A 25,665-nucleotide genomic window follows, 5' to 3' on the forward strand; every position below is an offset into this window, starting at 1 on the left:
ATCACTACATCATAGGACTGCTAAAATGATTAAATTAGAAGCAACATGAAAATCATTGAGAATGGTGCCTGGCACATGCTATACATATATTCACTATGTAAGCATCAGCTATCAGTAAAACCGCCTGAGCTGTCCCTCCACCCCCAAATTACTGGATGTGAAACCTAGCTAAATATGAGCCCTTACTAAATGCCAGTTATTCTTAAGTACTTGGTGTGCATTTTCTTATTTAGTCCCCAAAACCTATGAGGTAGATTACCTTTATCTCAATTTTAATAAATGAGAAAAATGGTATTAGCTGTATTGTTCATACAACTGAACCTAGGAAATGATCACAAATCCCTATTATATACATACCTCTTCTGTTGACAGAAAAGTTTATCATAAAAATCCACCTCTTTAGGTGTGTATTATTCCTTCAGATAATTCCCCTAATAATACAGCCTGAGGAAACTGCAGCCCAGGAAGCTAAGTGACTTCTCTGAAAGAACAGTGTTTCATTCACTTTGGGCAAGATGACTCCCATCTTTATCTGGGAACTGGATGAGACTGAATTAGATTCTGAGATTACCTAGTTTGGGGAAGGTCCTTAATTTCGATTGGCAATATGGTATAGTGAAATCAGAAAACAGACCTAAAATGTCCTGATCCAGCTACCATATAATTTTAAATGAAATCTATTTAGGTAGAGCCAAAAGACCTATGATCAGCTGCTCTCACCTCTCATTTTACAAATGAAGCATGACAGCTGCACACAGACATTAAATAAGTGATAGGACTTGAGAATTCCCAAAGTGTTACAAAATTATTTAACATTTTTTTAAACCCTTTGTAGTAGCAATGGTGGATGATAGGTTCCCTATGTGAAGAGCAGGAAGCTATTCAGATGTAAGTTACTAAACTCATCTAATTAGGGCCTATGGCAGTAATTAGTATAAAGGCTCCAGATTTTAAAAACTCTTAAGGTATATTTGTACTTCTTAAAATTTAGTAATTAAAATGGCAACAAAATTTTTTGTTTTTTTCTGAATCGCTGAACCTCAAATTTTTGATCAAGTAACTGATATTTGATCAAGTTACTGATACACCTTTATATGTGATCATTTTATAACTTTCAGGGTATGGTTCTTGATATATAGGAAGTTCCAGAACCAGGTAATAAATATTGAAAGTTTATTCAAGACTAGTATGTAGAACATATTTATAAATAGTCCCATGGAGGACTCACAAATATTTTAAATACAGAATGTGGACTTGACATTCACAGTGCACAAGAAAAGGTAGACCAACTATGAATTTGCAGCTTAATGGGAAAGAGAATTTTACTTTAGCAAATAGAGAAAATGTCCTTAAACATTTTATTCAATTTTAGTAGAAAAGTAGGAAAAAAGTAAAAAATAGGGTTTTTCAGACTAGGAAAAAACACGGTTTCTATTTATAAATGTCTCAAGAATTTGTTTTTCCTTTAGATAAAATTAACTTTAGATCAATAACTTTAGATAAAATTGTAAAATGGTTAAGGAACACGTAATAAAGAAGTTTCAAAATATTCATATTTCTCTTTTCAGTTGAAGTCCCCCAAATGTTTTTCCTCAACCTCAAGTATTCTTTATTCCACTTGATTTTTCATGTTAAGCAACATTCATGCTTATTCTCTTCAAACATTCAAAATAGGACACTTGGCATTACTAAAGTTGCAGGTTAGAGAAGTCAGTTTATAACCTTTATATTACAAATACTGAATAAAACAAGGTAAATTCTGTGTAGTCTGCTATGAATGTAATGAGGTACATTCAACGTTATTAATAAAGTAGCCCTCTTTACCATTGCTTTAATTCCATCACCTAAGAGGCAAAGAAAGCAATTCTACTTGAGTTGATTTGCTGATGATCCATGACCCTTCAAGCATGTGTGAACACCCCCACACACAAGTATGTATGTTTAAAAACTGTGTAACTGGAGAGATCACATGCAACTGTGAAAAAATATGGTAAACGCAATTTAAAAAATACTAAGTGAATAGAAGCTAAAATGAACCATAGATTTCAGAGAAGGGATAGGGCCGTGGATATGAAAAGGACAGATCAAGACTTGAAGGTGGAAGCAGTATTTGTTGTAAGTTCTGAAGGACAGCTGTAAGCTGGTAAAGTAAGATAAGGTATTCAGGGTTCAGAATTGTGAATTAGGATTTCTGAAGGCCCATGCTCATCAAAGCAGTACAGTAAAAAACAAGAGTGGAAGGGGAAATAGAGGGATCTACATAGGGGACCTTATAAGCCTTTAAATGTAAACTCTATTCTGGAATTAGCAATAAACTATTAATTTTAATCAAAGTGGCATGATCAAAGTAGTCCCTTTAGGTCAAAAGGCAGCTATGTATGCAATACTAAATAGGGAAGAGGCTGAATGCAGTTGTCATAATCACAGTGGTTTAGGAGAAAATGACAAGATTTTTTGTTTACACTACTGACAAAGGATAGGGAATCCCACAGCCTATCACAGGTATGGCTCACTTATGTGGTTTTTATAGATCTACGTCATCCAGAGACATTCTGATACTTTGATTCTCAGTAATTAACGGCCTCCCACACTAACTGTGAACTTGAGCTTATCAGACAGATAGTGAAGGATTTCTAAGGTAGTATACATGTAATAGTGTACCTGCAACTTTAAGGTACCCTAGGACTAAATGTGAATCTATGTCCCCTAGGAGTGATTCTCAATCTTTATTTGAACCTAGGAATTACCAGAGAAGCACATTTAAAATGCAGATTCATAATCCCCATTTTAGAAATACAGAATCTACATTTAGATGGGTTCCTGATGATTCCTTCAGTCCACCTTAGTCATTTATGCTCCTTCGCATCAGTGCCATCTGTAAAATAGGTATGATAACTGCTATTTTACAATTCTCAGAATTACGTGAATCTGTATGTATTATCTAGGAGTGGCTCTGGCACTTCGTAGATGCAAATATGACAGCCCTACCTCCTCCCTACGTTAACTCTGGATTTACAGACACTGGGTTTTCTTAAGGGAGATGAGAAAATAGTTTCCCACTAGACCTGAAATCACTAATTTTTTCTATTAAATAATAAAAGAGTATAGCACCTTTTCTCTTCTTCTTTCTTTTCCACTACAAATAAAGTAGTTCTATGTGCTTTCCTTCTTTTGCTCACAAGACCAACTGGGATCGAACAACTTGAGAAAGCCAGCGCAAAATGAAAGATGAACTACTAAGCCCATCCACTTCCAGAATTTTCCCCTTCAATTTTTCACCTCTCCTTGCCAGTTTGTTGGCAAATGGACAAAGTCTGGATAGTTACAGGTTGGGGCTAGACAGTGGGGTACTGTGGCACTATCACCCTTCCAGTTCACAGAGGGCGATAGCATGTTTACACCTGGATTACAGAGACAAGCCCTTTCCTTGGCCAGGGGCCATGAGTGAGTGAGCAGGACAGCTGTACAAGAGGCCTCACATTTGAGTCAAGAGTCCAGAAGGTCACAGGAGGCCCAGTTCTGCAGCTATACCCTCTGTCCTGGCTTCTTGGTTATTTCTGCGACATGGTGTGGTATATTCAAGAAGGAAAATAGGGTCAAATCCTAGCTTTACCAATGATGTAGCTGTATAACAGTGAAAAGTTTTTTAACCCAAATTCCATTTTATCAAGTTACTTTCAAGCTGTTCTGTGGGCAGTGGGGAACTGATGGTTTTCGAGAAGGAAAGTAACACAGTCGAATTATCTCCTTGCCCCAAAAAACCATGCCACCACCACCCCCAAAAAAAACAATAAACACAGATTAGTAGATTTTTTAATTTACTTTTTTTCTGGTAAAATATAAAGCTAGAATTAAATTAAATCTCAAAGTCTAAATTAGACTAAATATAAATCTGCTACACAACCCAGCGAATGGATTTATGGTTTGACAGTGTTCTTTTAAGTGTCTAGTCATCATTTTTCATCTTTTGCCTTTTTTCTAAATTCATTCTACCCCACTCTACCATCACATGCACTTTATTCCACCAAACATCATTTTTCAGGATCAACTTACTTGAATAATCATTGAGCCTGTTTAGAACTTTCCCAAACTTAAACTCTGTTATCCTGACTACACACATCCAACCATTTTTCTCACATTTTTTGGTTAGTACCACAATGTTCCATAAAGAAACATGTTACATGTTTCCCTAAAATGAAAGAACAGCATTGCTAATGGATATTATGTTAACCACTTAATAAAAGAACATCAAAATCCACCTGTCCTTACATTAATTAACTGAAATTACAATAACATTTTGCCATTTACTTAATGCTTACAAGATTATTCAAGAAATCAGAATGGCTTCACATAACTTGATGTTTGCTTTCCAAACACAGTTGACCCTTGAACAACACAAGTTTGAATTGCTCAGGTCCACTTATATGTAGATTCTTTTCAATAAATATACTGGAAAAGTTTTTGGAGACTTGTCACAATTTGAAAACATGTTTTATTTTCTCTAGCTTACTTTATTCTAAGAATATAGCATAAAACATATTTAACATACAAAATATGTGTGCATCAACTGTTTATGTTATCAGTAAGGCTTCCAGTGAACAGCAGAATACTGGCAGTTAACTTTCTAGGGAGTCAAAAGTCACATGCAGATTTCCAACTGCACAGGGGTTGGTTCCCCTTACCCCCCCTCATTGTTCAAGGCGGTATTGTACTTCACATTTCAATTTCACAGCCCTACAGAGAAAATCCAAACATTCTGTCCTTACCTAAAAACATTAGAGGAGGTTAAAAGGTATTATTTTAGATTTTTAGGCCTTGAAAAAGAGTTACACTTCCAATGTGTATTTAAATTATATGAGTTTTGAATCCTGTGACACTGCTTGAATTTAAGTGCATCATAGTTAAATTAATTCAGCTAAACTGCTTCATCTTTTCAAGTCAGAGTGATTCTTTTGCATCAAGGCTCTTAATCAAGACTTCTTCTTCTGAAAAATTGATTTAAAAAGAGAAAAAAGGATAAACATTACAAAGGATAAAAGGATAGATTTCATGTAGTAGCAAATTTCAGTCTTAAGTAAAAAAGCTCACAAATACTTAAGTATGATAAAATTACCACTATTCTCACAGAGGTACCTTTTCAATATGCCAATGTTTAACTATCATGGCCAAATGAGTGCTATATGATGAATCCGTATCATCAGATCTGTAGCTATTCTAAGATGCTTTAAGAGGTTTTATTTTAACTCTTTATGATGAACATTTTCAAACATACAAAAGTAAAGAGAATTATGATTAACCAGCTTCAATAATTATTAATATTGTTATGGGTTGAAATGTGTCCCCCAAAAAGATATGTTGCAAAAGATGAAAGATGATGAAACCCCAGTACTTCAGAATATGGCCTTATTTGGAAATAGGGTCAATGCAGGTATAATCCGGTAAGATGCGGTCATTCTAGAGTAGGGTGTCCTTATCTACACATCTGATGTCCTAATAAGAAGGTACATAGACACATGAGGGAAAAACGCTATGTGAAGGCAGAGGCAGAGATCAGAGTCATGCTGCCACAAGCCAAAGAGCACCAGGGGCTAAAAGAGGCGAGAAGGACCTTCCTCTGGTGGCTTCAGAGGAAACTCGGCCTTGCCAACACCTTGATTCTGGATGCTAGCCTCCAAATTTTATTGTCTCCAGAGACAATCAGTTTCTGTTGTTTTAAGCTATTTGTCTGTGGTACTTTGTTATGGCAGCCGTAGGAAACTAATGTACTAACCTACCTTGCTTTTTCACCCCCCCCCCCAATTTATTTCAAGGCAAATCATAGATAGAATAAGACTGACACTTAACATTGTATTTTTCTACTTTTTTTAGAACCATCCTCCACTAGCCAAGATTTTGACGAGATTTACTTTCAGTAGTTTGTGTTACAAAAAACAATAGGTTTCAGGTTTTTGGTTGTTTTCTATCCCAGTCCCATACCAATTGCAAACTATATATATATATATATATATATATACACACATCCCCAAAGGTTCTCAAATACCCATAAAAGTGATGGATTCACTCTTCTCATCCTTGTTGAAAGAATAACGAGCATATTTTGTCACATTAACAGTAAAAATTATGTAGCATTCATTTATATGAGAATTTGAGAGAAACCTTCAATAAGTCAATATGCACAGGTCTGGTTAAATCTTACCTTTTAAATTAGGTGTAAGTTCCCCAGGACTACATGGTATTGTGGTCCTCAATTTTTGCTCCACTGGAGAAAACTTAATTAGTGGTGAGAGAGACTGTTTCCTTTCACCAAGGGACATGCGTAAAGATGGTTTTGTATAGTCAACGTGCAAATCCGAACTGTCCAAAAAGTTAAGTGTATTATCTATTTGCAGGTTTCGGAAAGTAGGGCTCCCTTCTGGTGTATGTTTCTCAAGTGTCTCTGAATTAAAGAGGTAAATTTCTTCCCTTTTCTTAGACAGAGGTTTTTTCAGAGCCTCATATCTACTGCAAATAGCCTGTAAACTGAAGTCTGATACTGTAGTAGTCTGTCTTTCTCCCACAACATCTTCTGGAAAAATGTCACTGTGCATAGGACTATTTGGTTCCAGATTAAAACTGGCCTCTGTACTACTATTAAGACTTAAATGACCAACTTCTTCTGGAAGATTTTCATGTAATATGCCAAAATCAGTATCCTGAAAACTGGAACTAATTCCACTTGATGTTTGAAAAGAGTTCCCTAACACACTCTTGCGCATGGAAGATTCTTTATAAGAAGATTGCAAGTGGTCTGCTATTTTAATATAGTCCTCTTTGCAGCTTCCCATCACATCTCTCCTATCACCTACAGCAGGGGAGAAGGTCTCTGTTTGGCTAGTTTCTAAAAGCTTGTTCTGTAATGTTGCACTCCCCAAATTTTGCTTGCACGCTATTTTCTTATTTAACAAATCTGACTGATTCTGTGTTGTTGTTTCATCTATGTGACTGGTCACCATATGCTTCTGGGGCACACACTTGAGGCGATCTGAAATAACTTTCTCTTCAGGCAAATGAGAATGGCTAGAATCAGACACACTGGTTGCTAAGAGAAAACTGGTCACACTAAATTCTCTTTCATTAGGCAACACAGGTAAGGATTCTGGCAATACTTCTCTAGTTTCAGTATCCATCTGAATCGGTTCCATACTTCTGTTATCTTCCATTTGAAGAGCTTTTCTCCATGAGCTCCTAATTTTACTTACTAATTCAATCAAAAGGGTAAAAAACACAATTTACTAATATGCTCAAAAAAAGCAGGCAATCAAACATTTCATTGCTAGGGCTCAAAATAAAGCTACTGACACAGTACATGTTCCATAAATAAGCCAGTTACATGACAAGGCTCCACAACATGCCAAAGCCCACCACCACCACCCACCACCATCTCCGATGATCACACACAAACAACAAAAGCTGTTCCTGAGATGTGCATATGCTTTCACACAGCACATACAAATTACATGTCCTAAGGAGATATTTCCTTATCCATCTCAGCTAGGGTTCAGCAAACTTTTGCTATAAAGGGCCAGACAGTAATATTTGAGGTTTTGCAGGCCATCTGGTCTGTGGCAACTACTCAACTCTGCCACTGTAACCTGAAAGCAGCCATCAACAGTATGTCAACAAATGAGCATGGCTGTGTTCACAAGTTGATTTACAAAAACACCCAGAGCTGGTTAAATGGGTTCTTAAGCTGTATGTAGTTTGCCAACTACCCACCCAGACTGTGGCTTGCTTTGACTGAACTGAATCAATTTAACTCTGTGTCATTTCCAGCAGCAAATAAGAAATTACATTTACTCATTCAGCCAGAATGATGTGACTACAGAAGAACAATAATATCAGAACTATGCCAACAAAATTACAGGTTATGAGAAAAAAATGCCTATTAGGCAGTCTGACTAGCTTGGGGGTGTAGAAAAAATCTCTGTACACACAGTTTTTGGCCAATGTTGCTGGTTGCTTACTGGGAGAACACAGCCTTTATACTCTATAAACGTTAAACATAGGTCATGTGGAGGCAGAGGGTTTTTAGAAAGTGCTCAGCTCAAGTAATTTCCAGGAAAAAGCTAAGTAAAACAACAAAAACAAAAGTGTAGAATATCGGCAAAATAACACTGCTGCAGAACTGCCATGTAAGCGGGAGTGCCCATCCTCGCTACTTCAAAAAAAGTCCTTTACATCAAAACAAAGACCCATTGCCATTAAACTGAAACAGAGTTTTAAAGTGAGTTTCCAGAAGATTTGTCAGATCACAGTTCTAATACTAGTAATATATCTAAAAAAGAAAATGACAGCATTAACTTACTCAAGTTTTCTGGAGTTCGGGGAATTCGGTTCCTTGTTAAGAAAGGGTTAGAAGCTAGAGAGTCAATTAGTTCCTCCAATTTTACTTCTCCTTTAGAGGGCTGTGGTGAATCAGATAAAACTGCCCTAGCAACCTAAAACAGAAAAGAAAAAGTAGAGGGAAAATTACCAAGCCCATTGGTAGAATGCAACAAAAGCCCCAATAAAACAATCAACCCTTCAAGTCAGCACCCCCTCCCATAGCAGACGGTACAAAAATTAGCTAAAAAATGTAGCTCCACAGACACTCTATACAGTCTACCTAGGCACAATCCTATAAGGTGAAATCAAACACAAAACTGTTTCCTCTCTTCTTATCTTAAATGGATATTTCATTATAAAGGAGAGAAAAGATAAGAATCTTAATACGTGGTTAGATTTAGAGATAGTTCTGACTGCACAGTGACTGAAGATGCCATCTCCCACATTTTTGGGCTTGACAACTCTACGTCTGCTAAAATGACTACAGTTTTAAAGAAAGTTTATACATTTTTAACTAAAATCTATTTACACAATAACATGTATATTAAAACCAGAATACATTCTGACAACACAGTATTTGCCAGAAAATTCATTATCAAGTGAACAAGGCATAGGGCTACATTCTAAAATAGCAAAGTATATAATACGAAAATAGCATCTGTGTTAATTGAATTTCAATAAAACCAGAATAAAAAATGCAAATTAAAATTACTACCCCTAAATTCCTAAAAATAACTTCCTACAACCATAATCAAATTGACCCCCAAATTTACCCTCCCCCAGGAAAACAGAATTCTACGAATCCAAACATTAAATATTCCTTGTCACAAACACTAGAAAAGAAAATTAACTTCACTTTATTTTCAGAGCTTTATGAGCTTTTAGGACTCTCCTCTTCCATTCTATCCCACTCCACTGCTAATACATAAATTCTTTTAACCAGAAAAATGTGCTTCTCTTTCCATATAAGGAAAGGGAAAAAAAAGACTGAACATCTTTTCTTTAGCGTAGAGTCTATCAGCTAACAAAGAGAAACAAAAGATCCTTACAGATTTAAAAGTATATAGAGACCATGAAACTGGTTTATCCGCTTCATGTTACAAATGAGAAAATCACTGGCATCTAGAGCTCTTATTTGGCAATGTTCATTTACTTTGAACAGGACTGAGATAACAGAGTACCTGAATCAATATGCGCTAAATTTTTCTTTTATTTTCTCAGGAATATAAAGTAACTGTCATTTTCTGGCTGCTTATCCAAATTCAAATAATGCTAGGGGATGTTGCGGGAAACATGTAAAAAAAATATTAGAGCACAGTTTGAGCATTTAGTTTATATAAACTTTCAGTAGTAAATGGTACAATATTACTACTGAGCAACAGTAGTTTTATGTGGTCACTTGCCAGTGAAAAACAGGATAGCATTAAGGAACAAAGCCAGTTAAGAAAACCAGTTATCATGAACAATGATGCATTTAATAGCTTTTTAAATATTTAGAAGTGGAAGGACAAAACCTTGATTCAGTAATAATATGATACTGCATAGTCTTTGTTCTCATATTCAAAGAAAGAGGAAGAAGTTCAGCTAAGAAACAGACAACAGTCACAGAGTATTATAATAGAGTATAATCATTGGGTATATTTATCCAACAATTTAAGAAATGATTAATTCCAAAAATGACATAAGTGTATTATTTTTATACTTTTGGATATTTATAGAATGGGACATGGGTTGTAAATTGTGGATATAATCTTAACTGAGTAAGTTTATATTTAATCTATTTCTACTTTTTAGGAGGAACAATTTTTATTATGGTTTGCTTTAACCATTTTTATTACCTAGGACCTCTTTTCCTATATTAACCTCAGTTAATCAATGACTAATAATATTTGTGTAATAATTAACAATAACTGTAACTTATAATCCCAACACCAATGAAAAATGATAGCTATTTCAGCATACTTATTACAATCTTTTTCTAACCTCTTCTACCAGATGATCTTGTTCATTTTGAAATGGATCACTTTTTTTAGCTGGCAGAGCCCCTCCAAATGCACTATTCTCTGAATTTTTTGCAATATTTGATGATACAGAGTCTTCTACTTCAAATTCTGCTGTTTTCTTAGAAATTGTTTCATTTTTCTCTCTAGGAGTTCTCATCTTCACGTCCTGAAGGATAGACATGTAATATTAAAAACTTAATAACTATAGCTGATCTCCATTAGAAATTCATGAGTTATCATGAACCTGTAAAGAATTATTAACATTTTTATGAAATTGTGTGTCCACTGAACAATTAAATAATTCCAATATATCCACTTAGAAGCAAGAGGGAATGTGTAAATAGAAATGGTACATGATGTACAAATACAGGGAAATGTGAAAATACAAATTACATTTAATTAAAATGGGATATCAACAAAAATAAGTAGCATTTTATGTTAAATAAGTATAGTCAGAATTAATTAAAAATAGTTTTAAAATGTACCTTTTCAAATAGTGTAACACTGTTTCTATCTGATGACAGTGAAACTGGTTGCAACAGGAAAGAGGCAGGGCTAAAGGGAAAAAGTAGTAAGTCCATGTTGTAAGTAAGAAAGAGTTCCAATCACTTTGATGTGTCTGAATAATCTAAAGAAACTGTCTGCCCCGTATCTGTCCGTTACGATTTCACTCAATTCGTCCCGGTCATCAAAAGGCAGTTTATTCTAGGGAGATATGGTGACAATTAGGGTAGTACTTCCACCCAATTTATGTATCAGCCTCCCAAATTCTCACATCTCCCTTACCTACTACATATTTTAAGTCAAAAGCATTTTTTTTAACAAGAGTTAGACTTGATGAACACTCAAAAAGATGAGTACAGGGTAAAAGCAAATTAACTATAGTCACATTACTACAATGTTCTCAGGTTTCAGATCGTGAAATTTAATTGTAGCAGAGACTTTCTTTTAAGACTTTAATACCTCACATCCTAAATCAATTTCTTTTATGCTGAATTTTGCTCTATAGCAAATAAAGTTAACTTACAGTAAAGTCTTAGGGTAATTAAGTTTCAGTTTGCTGCATTCTACACATAGTTTTTTCTTAATCTCTTAGATTATCTTGTCCCTTTGGATAAACATAAAACCTTATGCATTCTTTCATTACAATAACAAAACAAGTTACTAATTTTTAAAGCCTTCAAAGAAATGATAACTTTAACTATCTTTATGTTGAAAGAGCTTTCAAATTGTAAATTGGCTCTGCTCACTGGCCAAAAGCTTTTCTATCCTAGGTAATATGAAAGGCAGGATTATTACAGAACCCACTTTCAACATCAAGCACATTGGGGCTTTGCTTTCTGTACATAGCCAGAATTACAAAATCAACAGCTTTGCAAATATTTTATACAATAGCAAATATGCTTTTTCAAATATGACCTTCTTGGAATTATCTACCTTCCAAACACAATAACTGAAACTGCTCAAACTTCAACTTAACCTCAAACAAGATATAATCTAAATATCAAAGGAAAAAAATTTACCTCCTGCAATTTTATCTTAATTTTCCCAAAAACTTAACATTAAAATAATCTAAAGCCCTCTGAAAGAGGGCCATAAATCAGCAATGCCACTGTTAGATGTGAGCTCCTGGAGGACAAAGAGTCCAAAGGCATTCCCAGGGGCTAACACAGTGCCTGGTACTTGACAATGCACTATGTACATGTAACTGATTCAATGAGTGAATGTCACTTGAGGATGAGGCTCTATACATATATATGAGATCTACAGATAGAGGTTCTACAGATTTTTCTACTTGAAATATTCTTAAAGAGCCTTACAATTAAGAAAAATGGAAACATATTCTATATATTCCCCTCTCTCATTTCTGAACTGGCAACGTGCTGTCATTAGCCCTAACATCTCAATCCCTGACAACTTTGAAGAAGCCTTGGCTCAGTCCTTACTATCTGCTTGCCATGCCAAAACTGAAGCCTGTGAACTTCTAGCACTATAACAGATAAAAAGAAAGGATGTTGATCCCACTGTGGGAATTTATCCTAAGGAAAGAGCACTTCGAAAAGAAAAAAAAAGAAAGCGACCTGCTTTTTATAGTAAAAACGTTGAGGAAAACCTAAAAGTCTAAAAATAAATGAAATATTACAGATAAATTAACTAAATAAATGAAAATGTTACATTGTAACTGAAAACTGGTAACATGCTAAGTAAACATGCATACACACACCCAAAATTTTGCATTCATGCTATGCTAATGTTTAAAATTTTTATTTTAGAATGCAAGACTATAACCCACACTTTGATTAGAATTAAATTTGTTTACATTGGTAAATAAAACCTAAAAAAATCTGATAATGGGAAGAATCTAATAATTTGTTAGAAATTTTAATTATTTTTCATTTTTACTTGCTATTGTTACAATATATATATAATTAACAGAAATAATAAAATTATAAAAAGAGAAAATTTTCAGATTAGAATTAAATTTCTAAGATTAAGGATGTTTAGTTGGCATGCAGGCAAGATTATACTGCCCTATCTTTGAAATGCAGCACAGGAGAAACTGGAGAGGTTAAAGGTCTAGAAGAACTGCATCACCACCACTAGAACTTCATGGAACCCTACCTTCCAAAAACCACTGCAAAGAAAGTTAGTGCCCACAGTATACAGCAAAGGCATCACCAGTCACTGGTTTGAAGTATGGTAAAACCTCCATCAGCTCACTCTGACCAAAACCAGCCATGAAATTTATGGAGACTACTTATATTTTGGTACCTGTGAATGACAACTGCATGTGAAACAGCTAATAACACACTCTAAAAAATTACATTCTTTCCATGTTTTTAAATTGAATAGCTGTATTTATCATATGAATTTCCCAATTATCTACATTGATACTAATGTAAGATGCCACTACAAATTAAATTTTTAGTATAATAGCTTCATTACATGCAAAAAAAAGTATTACTTCTTCTAAGTACTATCTACCTATGTTGCATATTACTAATTAAACATTTTATTATGAAATACCTTTTATAGCATAAAATTCTAAGAAGTTTACTCCACATACCAGTGACTCAACTCTTGACCTGTCTTCTTTTCTGCTGTTAAACAGTTATAATCTTTCATACCCCATTAAGCATTTGTCCCTTGCAACCTACTTTCCTTCAATAACCCAAACATGTAATTAAAGTATCAGAAGATAATTAATAGATCCAGGAGCTTGGAAGAGGACAAATGTGAAAATCAAATTATATTTAATACAACTTCTTTTTCCTATACTAAGAGAATTCCATTTGAACCAAATTCTTAGGGGCTAAGTGTCTGGCTCCTGTAGAATTCTGACAGTACATCTTAGTAAAAAATTCTACTTCAGGAAAGAATCTTGAGGGTCAATGGAGTTCATAAATAAAAACCTGATTTATGAATTAATCTACTAACTCCATCAATCTTTAGTCCATCAGGAGACTTTAATCAAAATATTAATTTGTTCTTTTAAGGGAAGACAAACCAAGAACATAACTGAGATTGGGAAGCACCAACTATTACCCTCCAGCATGCTTTAAGAACAACTCTGATAAGGGTATAAAATGGCAAGCCCATTGATGTTACTATCTATCTCTTCAATATCAGATTTCACAAAAGATTTCTATTTTTTTAGGTACTCTGGAAAACCAACATCATATCCAAATCTAAAAACAAAGATAAAATTTTTCCACAAGTAATCCTGACCTCCTGTGAGGCTGAAAATTACTGCAGAAGAAACTGCCAATAGCTCAATTTCACATATTAACTTTTGACTCTTATTAGGGTGGTTTAACTTATTAGACTATTAAGAGTATAGAGAATGAAGAGGGCTTTGATTCATTTCAAACTTCGAATTATCTTTTAAAATTGTCTAAGTATTTTGTTTTCATATCTGTGCCTCAATTACATGGAGAGGTTAGACTGAAAGACACCTATTTAGGTCAAAGGATAATTAAAAAAGAAAGCAAAACAATAAAGGAACCTAATCAATATATCTGCATTTGATTACTTAACAGCGCTTTATTTAGAAAAAAACACAACACACACATATATATATATTCCCCAACAGATAACATACATGTAGAGATTTTTGCTTATATAATCTCGCATTCAGTTTAAGAAACAAAATAGGTAACAGAGTAAGTGGGCAATAAAGGAAATAAGAATACTCCTAAAGGAAGTTACAATAAACTAAGTAGGCTCAGTTTTTTCATATGTTAAATTCTGGGATTAGACTGAATCAGAAGTCTTCCAAATTTTTTTTAAACATAGAATTCTTATTTATCAAATGACATATAAAAACCCAGACATATAATACAGAAAAAAGAGCCAGCTGTTCAAGCTGAAGCAGAAAAGGGTTAACTAGCCACAAGCTAGATTAGATTCATCCACACCACCAGAGGGCACTGCAGCCTACACCTGAAACTACCAGACTAGACCGTCTCAAAAGCCTCTAAATTCTTGGATTTAGTCAACAGCTATGAGTAGTTTCAAATAAATTTATAGACATAAGAAGGCAGAAATTCCCAAACTTGCATTAGATAATTTCCACATATGTTTTTTCTTCAAAAATTAAATAAGCTCCATGAATCCCAACATTTTGGTAAACAATAGAAAAAAAAAAATGCCCAGGCATCAGAAATGTTGAACCTTTCCTAAAAATGTGGATCCACAGCAGAAAAACACATCTGGTTAAGCAAAGAAAATAAGGTACTCTCCCAAGTAAGAGAAGCTTAGAAATCAGCTGAAGATAGCATTTAATGAAGGAAAAAATATCTATGAAAATCAAGTTTGTTTTACCTGCTGGCTGGGTAATATACAGTTCCCAGTGTATCACTGGCTCTTCTGCAATCATTTTCTTGGTTACGCTGCTTAGGTGTATCTGAAGGAATATAAAAACTAATTACTCTTTAATTACATTTATACATTCTAATATTCAGGGATCTCAGGGATGAAATTTTAGCAACTTCTAAACAAAAGAAAATACAGAAAAATCAGAGTAATATGAATGCTAATAGGAAAAGACAATTATTCAATTGTTAAGTATAAAGTGATAGGCAGGACAGTGATAGAAAGTATCTAGCAATAGGCTTTTACAAAAGCAGTGATAGCTGACATTAAGCCAACTTTCCCAAAAGCAACAATCCATAATAATTCTCTAGCATTATATGCCCATGCTTCCTGTTTATGTACACAACATGCAATTAAGTACAACTAAACCAACAAGGCCAAAAAGTTACAGTACTTAGCATACTTCACCCCAGCATCTGTGACATCAGTCAACTTACATATTTATTCTTCAACAATCACTGAATAACTATGTGCCACTACTGTATGAACAATGGGAGAAAGAAATAAAAGATGGGAGAAAAAAATAAAAGAAAAAATAATGCCTTCAAGCAGTCAGTCTAGAAAAGGCTGTCAATGAGTAGAGAATTATGGCATACTATTATAGTATATGAGAGAAGTAGGCACAGAAAGCAAGTAGGCATAAAGGCGCCTGGCCCACACCAGGGAGCATGAAGAAAACATGAAGGTACAGAGAGAATGTGCAAGTCTAGTATGTAGGAGTACGGGGTATGTCAGAGAGGCGCAGTAGGAAATGAGATTGGTAAAGAAATCCATGGATAGATTACAAAGGATTTGATATTCCAGGGGATTCTCTTCTTTCATTATGTTAGCTTCTGAAACACTTTCCCTATTTATACATGCCTAAAGTGTAAATTTGCACATATACAAAAAGCCAATGTGTATACCATGTAAAGATTTTCTTTTAATCCATCACAAAAGTAGGCCGCCTTACAACATTTTCAATACCCTGTTCTTTTGCACCTACTGATGATAGAATTACTGATATTTAAAAAATATTCCAAAAATCAGCACAAATACATCTATACCACAAAATTAGTAGAAAACCATAAACTAAAATGATTACGTACAACTATAAACACCACCTGTGATGCAAGGCAGAGTTGATACACATTTGTTTTGGTATGTAAGAAAGTTTGTAAGATAAAATTTGCTAAGTGAAAAAAGCTTTTTTCTTTTATTTTTTTTTCCCTAACAGTGATAAGAAGCCACTGGTATATACTATACCAGGAGATGAAACAAACCATATTCACATTACAGAAAGATCACTGATATCCATCTGCAATATGAAATAGGTAAATATAGGAGACAGAGTAGCTAGTTAGAACACAATCATATAAAAATAATGTAAAAACTAAACTACAGCAGTACAGACCTAAGGATAGCAAAGGAGAGACAGACACAACAAGGCAGTTAGGCGGTAAACAAAACTGAACTCACCACAACAAAGCAAACCAAGCTGAAGCACTGATTTCTACCATAAAAACACACTCAGAACTGCTATATAAAAGAAAAAGAAAGGAATTCCCAGAAGAACAAATTAAAATCATCATGTGCCAGGACCAAAGATGGAAAGTATGATCAGAACGGTTAGCTCAAGGAAGAAACAAAGGCTCAATAAGACAGGTTCCAAGGTCTGAACAATGAAGACTTAATGCCTACATGACAATAAGAAACATCATCTCAGGTCACTCAGAGTCAGGACACTACAAAGGCTGCTCAGCCCTTCACTGGACCAGGGAAGTAGCAAGGAAGATTGAGTACCTGAGTCTTTGGTGATAAAAAAGGACGGAATGAAGAAATTTTAAGCCTACCTAGCCTACTCAAAAGAAGGTATGAAATTCAAATTTACACTAGCTATTTGTACTAGGAATCCCAGACCAAAGACACTAACTGGCCTAGTTCAAGGGAAACACCTGGGACTCTGTAGAGCCCATTCTACAACGAGGAGCCCATGTGACTCCTCCAAGGCTGGGGAGACCCAATGAAGTTGAGATCAGTCAAATATTTTAATAGGAAGGAAACAATCATCAAAATCAGCAGGGAGAAATATAGGAGCAGAAGTATCTGAAACACAGAGATATTAGAAAAACTGAAAAAAATAAAATCAATAAATTTAAAATGATTAGCAAAAAGAACAACAGGAGCTATAATGAAAGATGATACATGAAAAAGAACAGGAAGTTTTGAAAAGAAACAAATGAAAAGTATATTCATGAAAACTAAATAGGTCAGAAAGGAGATTAAGCATAACTAAAAAGATAATTAGTGAACCATATGAAAGATCCAAGGAAAAAACTTAGAAAACAGCCCAGAATTACACAGAGGTAATAAATAGGAAAGAGAATTTTTAAAATATGGAGAAGAGAATTAGAAGCCAAAACAATAGGACTTCCAGAAGGAAAGGATCAAAAGAATGAGGTGGTATTAGAAAAGACGTTGGTAAGTTTGCAAAACAGAAGAAAGTTATGAGCCTTCACATTAAATAAGTACACACAGCCCCAATGGCTAAAAACAAATGTACATAACAAGCTTTCATAATACAAAAATAAATATATAAAAATCTTAAAAACAACCAGAGATCAAAAATTACCTACAACTAGATGACCGACAGCTAGATGGACAACAAATGTCTCAGAAACAAACGAAGGCAGAAAACGAGGAGGAGCCAAGTGGAGGCATGAGTAGGGCAGCGGAAATCTCCTCCCAAAACCATACATACTTTTGAAAATACAACTATTCCTAAAAGAGAGACCAGAAGATACAGTACAACAGCCAGGCTACATCCACACCTGTGAGAACCCAGTGCCTCGCGAAGGGGATAAGATACAAGCCGCAGCCCGGCGGGACCCCAGCACCCCTCACCCCAGCTCCCGGCAGGAGGAGAGGAGTTGGAGTGGGGAGGGAGAGGGAGCCCAGGACTGCTAAACACCCAGCCCTAGCCATCCACACCAGAGCACAGACACACAGTGTGTGGTATGCTGGATACTAGGGAAACGGAACAGTAAAACCTGCGAGCGGGTTCCCACAGCCGGCGGCCCTGGAACAAAAGAAAAGCGAGTGCTTTATGAAAGACTTAAAGGGATAGGAGCCTCAAAGCTGGATGGAAGCGTCCCAGCACACTCAGCCCAGCAGCTGGGAAACCCAGGGAACTCTGGGCACCCTAACCCCCTGGGCAGCAGCACAGCTCTGAGGCCCCTCACAGAGATAACCAGCCCATTCCCCCTCTGGCGTAGCCCCACCATAGCAGAGTGGCAGCCTGAGACTACCCACACCCACAGCAGCCAGGAAGAGTCTCCTCCGCAGCTATCTGGGCCAGACTCAGAGGCCCCCATCAACGCACAGCTGCCCAGCACAAGCTGCTAGGGGTCGCCATTCTCGCAGGAAGGGAAGGCAACGGGCAAGCAGGACTTTGTTCTCCCAGCTGACACATGCACCAACTGCCTACGACTACCTCTATCGCCATGAAAAGGCAGAAGAATTTGATACAGACAAGAATAACTCAGACATCCCCTGAGAGGGAACCTGGGGAGATAGATTTAATCAATCTTCCTGAAAAAGAATTCAAAATAAATGTCATAACCATGCTGATGGATCTTCAGAGAAACATGCAAGAGCTAAGGGATGAAGTCCAGAAGGAGATTACAGAAATGAAACAATCTCTCGAAGGATTTTAAGAGCAGACTGGATGAGGTGCAAGAGGCCATTAATGGAATAGAAATCAGTGAACAGGAATGCAGAGAACCTGATGCAGAGAGAGATAAAAGGATCTCCAGGAATGAAACAATACTAAGAGAACTGTGTGACCAACCCAAACAGAACAATATCCGCATTATAGGGGTATCAGAAGAAGAGAAAGAAAAAGGAATAGAAAGTGTCTTTGAAGAAATAATTGCTGAAAACTTCCCCAAACTGGGGGAGGACATAGTCGCTCACACCATGGAAGCAAACAGAACTCCCAACACAAGGGACCCAAGGAGGACAACACCAACACAAATTATAATTAAAATGGTAAAGATCAAGGACAAGGACAGAGTATTAAAGGGAGCCAGAGAGAGAGAAAAGGTCACCTACAAAGGAAAACCCATCAGGCTATCATCAGACTTCTCAACAGAAACCTTACAGTTCAGAAGAGAATGGCATGATATATTTAATGCAATGAAACAGAAGGGCCTGGAACCAAGGATACTGTATCCAGCACGATTATCATTTAAATATGAAGGAGGGATCAAACAATTCCCAGACAAGCAAAAGTTGAGGGAATTTGCCTCCCACAAACCACCTCTACAGGGTATTTTAGAGGGACTGCTCTAGATGGAAGCACTCCTAAAGCTAAATAGATGTCACCAGAGAAAATAAAATCAGAGCAAAGAAAGCAGACCAACCAAATACCAACTAAAGGCAAAAAATAAAATCAACTGTCCACAAAAGCAGTCAAAGGAAACACAGAAGACTACAGAATAAAACACCTAACATATAAAGAATGGAGGAGGAAGAATAAGAAGGGAGAGAGATAAAGAATCATCAGACTGTGTTTATAATAGCTTAATAAGAGAGGTAAGTTAGATGGTTACATAGTAAAGAAGCTACCCTTGAACCTTTGGTGACAACAAATGCAAAGCCTGCATTGGCAATAAACACATATCTTTCGATAATCACCCTAAATGTAAATGGACTGAATGCACCAATCAAAAGACACAAAGTAACAGAATGGATAAAAAAGCAGCACCCATCTATATGCTGTCTTCAAGAGACTCAACTCAAAGCCAAGGACATACCCACACTAAAAGTGAAAGGATGGAAAAAGATATTTCATGCAAATAACAGAAAAAAACAGGTGTTGCAGTACTTGTATCAGACAAAACAGAGTTCAAAACAAAGAAAGTAACAAGAGATAAGAAAAGACATTACATAATGATAAAGGGGGCAGTCCAACAAGAGGATATAACCATTATAAATATCTATGCACCCAAGACAGGAGCACTTACATATGTGAAACAAATACTAACAGAATTAAAGGAGGAAACAGAATGCAATGCATTCATTTTAGGAGACTTCAACACACCACTCACTCCAAAGGACAGATCAACCAGACAGTAAGTAAGAACACAGAGGCACTGAACAACACCCTACAACAGATGGACCTAACAGACATCTACAGAACTCTACACCCAAAAGCAGCAGGATACACATAATTCTCAAGTGCACATGGAACATTTTCCACAATAGAACACATACTAGGCCACAAAAAGGGCCTCAGTAAATTCAAAAAGATTGCAATTCTACCAAACTGAAACCAACTTCTCAGATCACAAAGGTATAAAACTAGAAATAAATTGTACAAAGAAAACAAAAAAGCTCACAAACACATGGAGGCTAACATCATGCTCCTAAATAATCAATGGATCAACGACCAAATTAAAATAGAGATCAAGCAATATATGGAGACAAATGACAACAACAGCACAAAGCCCCAAATTCTGTGAGATGCAGCAAAGGCAGTTCTAAGAGGAAAGTATATAGCAATCCAGGCATATTTAAAGAAGGAAGAACAATGCCAAATGAATAGTCTAAAGTCACAATTATTGAAACTGGAAAAAGAAGAACAAATGAGGCCCAAAGTCAGCAGAAGGAGGGGCATAATAAAGATCAGAGAAGAAATAACTAAAATTGAGAAGAATAAAACAACAGAAATCATCAATGAAACCAAGAGCTGGATCTTTGAGAAAATAAACAAAATAGATAAACCCTTAGCCAGACTTATTAAAAGAAAAAGAGAATCGACATACATAAACACAATCAGAAATGAAAATGGAAAAATCATGACAGACACAATAGAAACACAAAGAATTATTAGGGAATACTATGAAAATCTAAATGCTAACAAGCTGGGAAACCTAGAAGAAATGGACAACTTACTAGAAAAATACAACCTTCCAAGACTGACCAAGGAAGAAAAAGAAAATCTAAACAGACCAATTACCAGCAACAAAATTGAATCAGTAATCATAAAACTGCCCAAAGACAAAACACCCAGGCCAGATGGATACACCTCTGAATTTTATCAGACATATAGAGATGATGACATAATACCTATTCTTCTTAAAGTTTTCAAAAAAAATAGAAGAGGAGGGAATACTTCCAAACTCATTGTATGAAGCCAGCATCACTCTAATACCAAAACCTGGCAAAGACCCCACCAAAAAAGAAAATTACAGACCAATATCCCCGCTGAAAATTGATGCAAAAATACTCAACAAAATATTAGCAAACTGAACTCAAAAATACATCAAGAGGATCGTACACCATGTTCAAGTGGGATTCATCTCAGGGATGCAAGGATGGGACAACAAATGAAAATCCATCAACATCACCCACCACATCAACGAAAAGGACAAAAACCACATGATCATCTCCATAGATGCTGAAAAAGCATTTGAGAAAATTCAACATCCATTCATGATAAAAACTTCCAACAAAATGTGTATAAAGGGCAAGTACCTCAACATAATAAAGGTAATATAATATATGATAATCCCGCAGCCAACATCATACTTAACAGCAAGAAGTTGAAAGCTTTTCCTCTAATATTAGGAACAAAAGAGGGATGCCCACTCTCTCCACTATTATTCAACATAGTAGAGGAGGTCCTAGCCATGGCAAGTAGACAAAACAAAGAAATACAAGGCATCCAGACTGGTAAAGAAGAAGTCAAATTGTCACTATTTGCAGATGACATGATATTGTACATAAAAAACCCCAAAGACTCCACTCCAAAACTATTAGAACTAATATCTGAATTCAGCAAAGTTGCAGTAGACAAAATTAACACACAGAAATCTATTGCTTTCCTACACAATACCAATGAATTAGCAGAAAGAGAAATCAGGAAAATAATTCCATTCACAATTGCATCAAAAAGAATAAAATACCTAGGAATAAACATAACCAGTTAAGTGAAAGACCTATACCCTGAAAACTATAAGACACTCTTAAGAGAAATTAAAGAGGGCACTAACAAATGGAAATTCATCCCATGCTCTTGGCTAGGAAGAATTAATATAGTGAAAATGGTCATCCTGCTAAAGCAATCTACAGATTCAATGAAATCCCTATCAAAATACCAACAGCATTCTTCATCAAACTGGAACAAATAGTTCTAAAATTCATATGGAACCACAAAAGATCCCATAGCCAAAGCAATCCCGAGAAGGAAGAATAATGCAGAGGGGATCTTACTTCCCAACTTCAAGCTCTACTACAAAGCCACAGTAATCAAGACAATTTGGTACTGGCACAAGAACAGACCCACAGACCAGTGGAACAGAATAGAGAGTCCAGATATTAACCAAACATATATGGTCAATTAATACATGATAAAGGAGCCATGGACATACAATGGGGAAATGACAGCCTCTTCAACAACTGGTGTTGGCAAAACTGGACAGCTACATGTAGGAGAATGAAACTGGACCACTGTCTAACCCCATATACAAAAGTAAACTCAAAATGGATCAAAGACCTGAATGTAAGTCACGAAACCATTAAACTCTTGGAAGAAAACATAGGCACAAACCTCTTAGACATAAACATGAGTGACCTCTTCTTGAACATATCTCCCCGGGCAAGGAAAACAACAGCAAAAATGAACAAGTGGGACTATATCAAGCTGAAAAGCTTCTGTACAGCAAAGGACACCATCAATAGAACAAAAAGACATCCTACAGTATGGATACAGATCCAATAAAGGGTTTACACCCAAATATATAAAGAGCTCACGCACCTCAACAAACAAAAAGCAAATAATCTAATTACAAAATGAGCAGAGGAGCTGAACAGACACTTCTCCAAAGAAGAAATTCAGATGGCCAACAGACACATGGAAAGATGCTGCACATCGCTACTCATCAGAGAAATGCAAATTAAAACCACAGTGAGATATCACCTCACACCAGTAAGGATAACCACCATCCAAAAGACAGACAACAACAAACGTTGTCGAGGATGTGGAGAAAGGGGAACCCTCCTACACTGCTGGTGGGAATGTAAATTAGTTCAACCATTGTGGAAAGCAGTATGGAGGTTCCTCAAAAAACTCAAAATAGAAATACCATTTGACCCAGGAATTCCACTCCTAGGAATTTACCCTAAGAACGCAGGAGCCCAGTTTGAAAAGACATGCACCCCTATGTTTATCACAGCACTATTTACAATAGCCAAGAAATGGAAGCAACCTAAGTGTCCATCAGTAGATGAATGGATAAAGAAGAGGTGGTACATATACACAATGGAATATTATTCAACCATTAGAAGAAAACAAATCCTACCATTTGCAACAACATGTATGGAGCTAGAGAGTATTATGCTCAGTGAAATAAGCCAGGCAGAGAAAGACAAAAGACAAGTTTCAAATGATTTGACTCATATGTGGAGTATAAGAACAAAGAAAAAAACTGAGGGAACAAAACAGCAGCAGACTCACAGAACCCAAGAATGGACTAACAGTTACCAAAGGGAAAAGGACTGGGGAGGATGGCTGGGAAGGGAGAAAAAGGGGCATTACGATTAGCAGACATAATGTGGGGGGCGGGGACATGGGGAAGGCTGTACAACATAGAGAAGACAAGTAGTGATTCTATAGCATCTTACTACATTGATGGACAGTGACTGTAATGGGGTATGTGGTGGGGACTTGATGATGGGGGGAGTCTAATAACCATAATGTTGCTCATGTAATTGTAGATTAATGATAACAAACAAACAAAAAAAATGGTGGATTTCTACACAAACTTGTAAATGAATGTTCATAGCAGCACTACTCATTATAGCCAAATAGTGGAAACAACCTGGATCCATCAATGTATGACTCAATAAATAAAATACAGTTTAGCCATACATAGGATGTATTCATAAAAGTAATGAAGTACTGATAAATGAACCTTTGTACAAAGTGAAAAATTGCCCCCCAAATGAAAGAAGCCAGATATGAAAAGGCTCATGACTCCATTTATATGAAATATGCAGAACAGCAAATCTATAAAGAAGAACATTAGTGGTTGCAAGGAACTAAGGAAGGGAGAAATGGGGAGTGACTTCTTAATCGGTATGGGGTTTCCTTTTGAAGTAATGCAAGTATTCAGGAACTAGATAGTGGTGATGGTATACAACTTTGTGAGTTTATTAAATGCCACTGAGCTGTACACTCTGCAATGACTAAAATTCTATATGCATTTCATCACAAAATAATAATAATAATTGGGGAAAAAAACAAGACAGAATGTAAAGGAAATATAGTGAAAAATACTGATGGGAGGGAAGTTTGAAAAAGAAATAAATAAACAACCAACCTGGAAATGAAGCAGGATACTGCAAAAGAATACTCCTTGCATATACTTCTTCTGAAGCAGGATCAAACGAGAGGGGAGACATAGGTGGTAAAAGATCCACAGCCTTAAAACACAGAATTCATGATTTTGAAATACAATCATTTTACTTACTACCATGATAACACTATGTAAATTAATCTATGAATAGATTATTTTTCCCCTAGCAAAGACAGAATTACCAAGTATATAAATTATCCTGTAACTATTTTTAAGTGAAGGAGTACAATATTACAACAAAGGGACTAGTCTGTCCTCCAACTGTGCCTCAAATGTCATATTACCTAACATCAAGAGGAATGTCTCATTTTCTTTTTACTACAATTCTCTGAATTTGAAAACAGTAAACAGCAGCTTTATGAATATTCTAATATGTATTTAGAAAAACTATAGAACCCAAAACATTTGAACTTTGGGCTCAGCTGCAAAGATGACAAACATACACACACATATTGCATTTCTAGGTCATTTGTAACATGATAAATCAAGAGATTGCCTTATATTAAACTACTCTCCAAAAGGCAAGTCAACATTACTTACTGGAGTCCAACCTTTAATGAGACTGAAGGGAGACAGACCAAGACATTCTTTCCACTTTTTATCCCACTCTCCTTGTTTCTCTACAATAGAATGTCTTATAGTCATAAGATCTTCTTTTATTTTATACCTATGATAGCATAAAAATTGACATCCTTTAAAATATAAATACAGCTTTTAAAAATATTGAGTAAAATTTAAGAATACAAGTTTGTAGAGAAGGGGAAGAAAATATAACTGAATGTTCAAACAGTACAGCACATATAAATTGAATAAATTTTCAGTGAACATACAGAACCTAAAACCCTTTTTCTTTTTAAGACTAGAAAGCAATCATACATCTTATTCCAATTATCTTTAAAATAAAATTTTTTCCTAGTTCTAAACTACAGTTAAAATTCTACTCCCATTCTGTTCATTCCTAAAGGCAGCCCGTATCTCCCAGTCACTCTGCTCAAATAAGAATTTTTCTGAGACCTAGTTTT

The 25,665-nt window shown here is 35.8% G+C and overlaps 1 protein-coding gene and 1 non-coding gene across 4 annotated transcripts in view; both read right to left on the reverse strand.

The window, feature by feature from the left end:
- Positions 1-3,796: 3,796 nt before the first annotated feature.
- Positions 3,797-25,665, reverse strand: part of HAUS6 (HAUS augmin like complex subunit 6) — a 35,829-nt gene continuing 13,960 nt past the window's right edge. For all 3 annotated transcript variants that reach the window (XM_036888094.2, XM_057498729.1, XM_057498728.1), the window contains exons 10-17: positions 25,184-25,310; positions 24,608-24,710; positions 15,192-15,273; positions 10,853-10,922; positions 10,348-10,533; positions 8,345-8,477; positions 6,197-7,237; positions 3,797-4,985 (exon numbers count right to left, since the gene is read on the reverse strand). In XM_036888094.2, coding sequence (XP_036743989.2) covers positions 4,939-4,985; positions 6,197-7,237; positions 8,345-8,477; positions 10,348-10,533; positions 10,853-10,922; positions 15,192-15,273; positions 24,608-24,710; positions 25,184-25,310 — 1,789 coding nt within the window. In that variant the 3' untranslated portion in view covers positions 3,797-4,938. The remainder of the gene's footprint in view (positions 4,986-6,196; positions 7,238-8,344; positions 8,478-10,347; positions 10,534-10,852; positions 10,923-15,191; positions 15,274-24,607; positions 24,711-25,183; positions 25,311-25,665) is intronic.
- LOC118913948 (small Cajal body-specific RNA 8) lies at positions 11,003-11,133 on the reverse strand. Its single transcript, XR_005025422.1, has one exon. It is a non-coding gene; the product is annotated as a small Cajal body-specific RNA 8 (non-coding RNA).

The sequence above is a fragment of the Manis pentadactyla genome, chromosome 3 (assembly GCF_030020395.1).
Source record: "Manis pentadactyla isolate mManPen7 chromosome 3, mManPen7.hap1, whole genome shotgun sequence".
Classification (NCBI taxonomy): Eukaryota; Metazoa; Chordata; class Mammalia; order Pholidota; family Manidae; genus Manis; species Manis pentadactyla.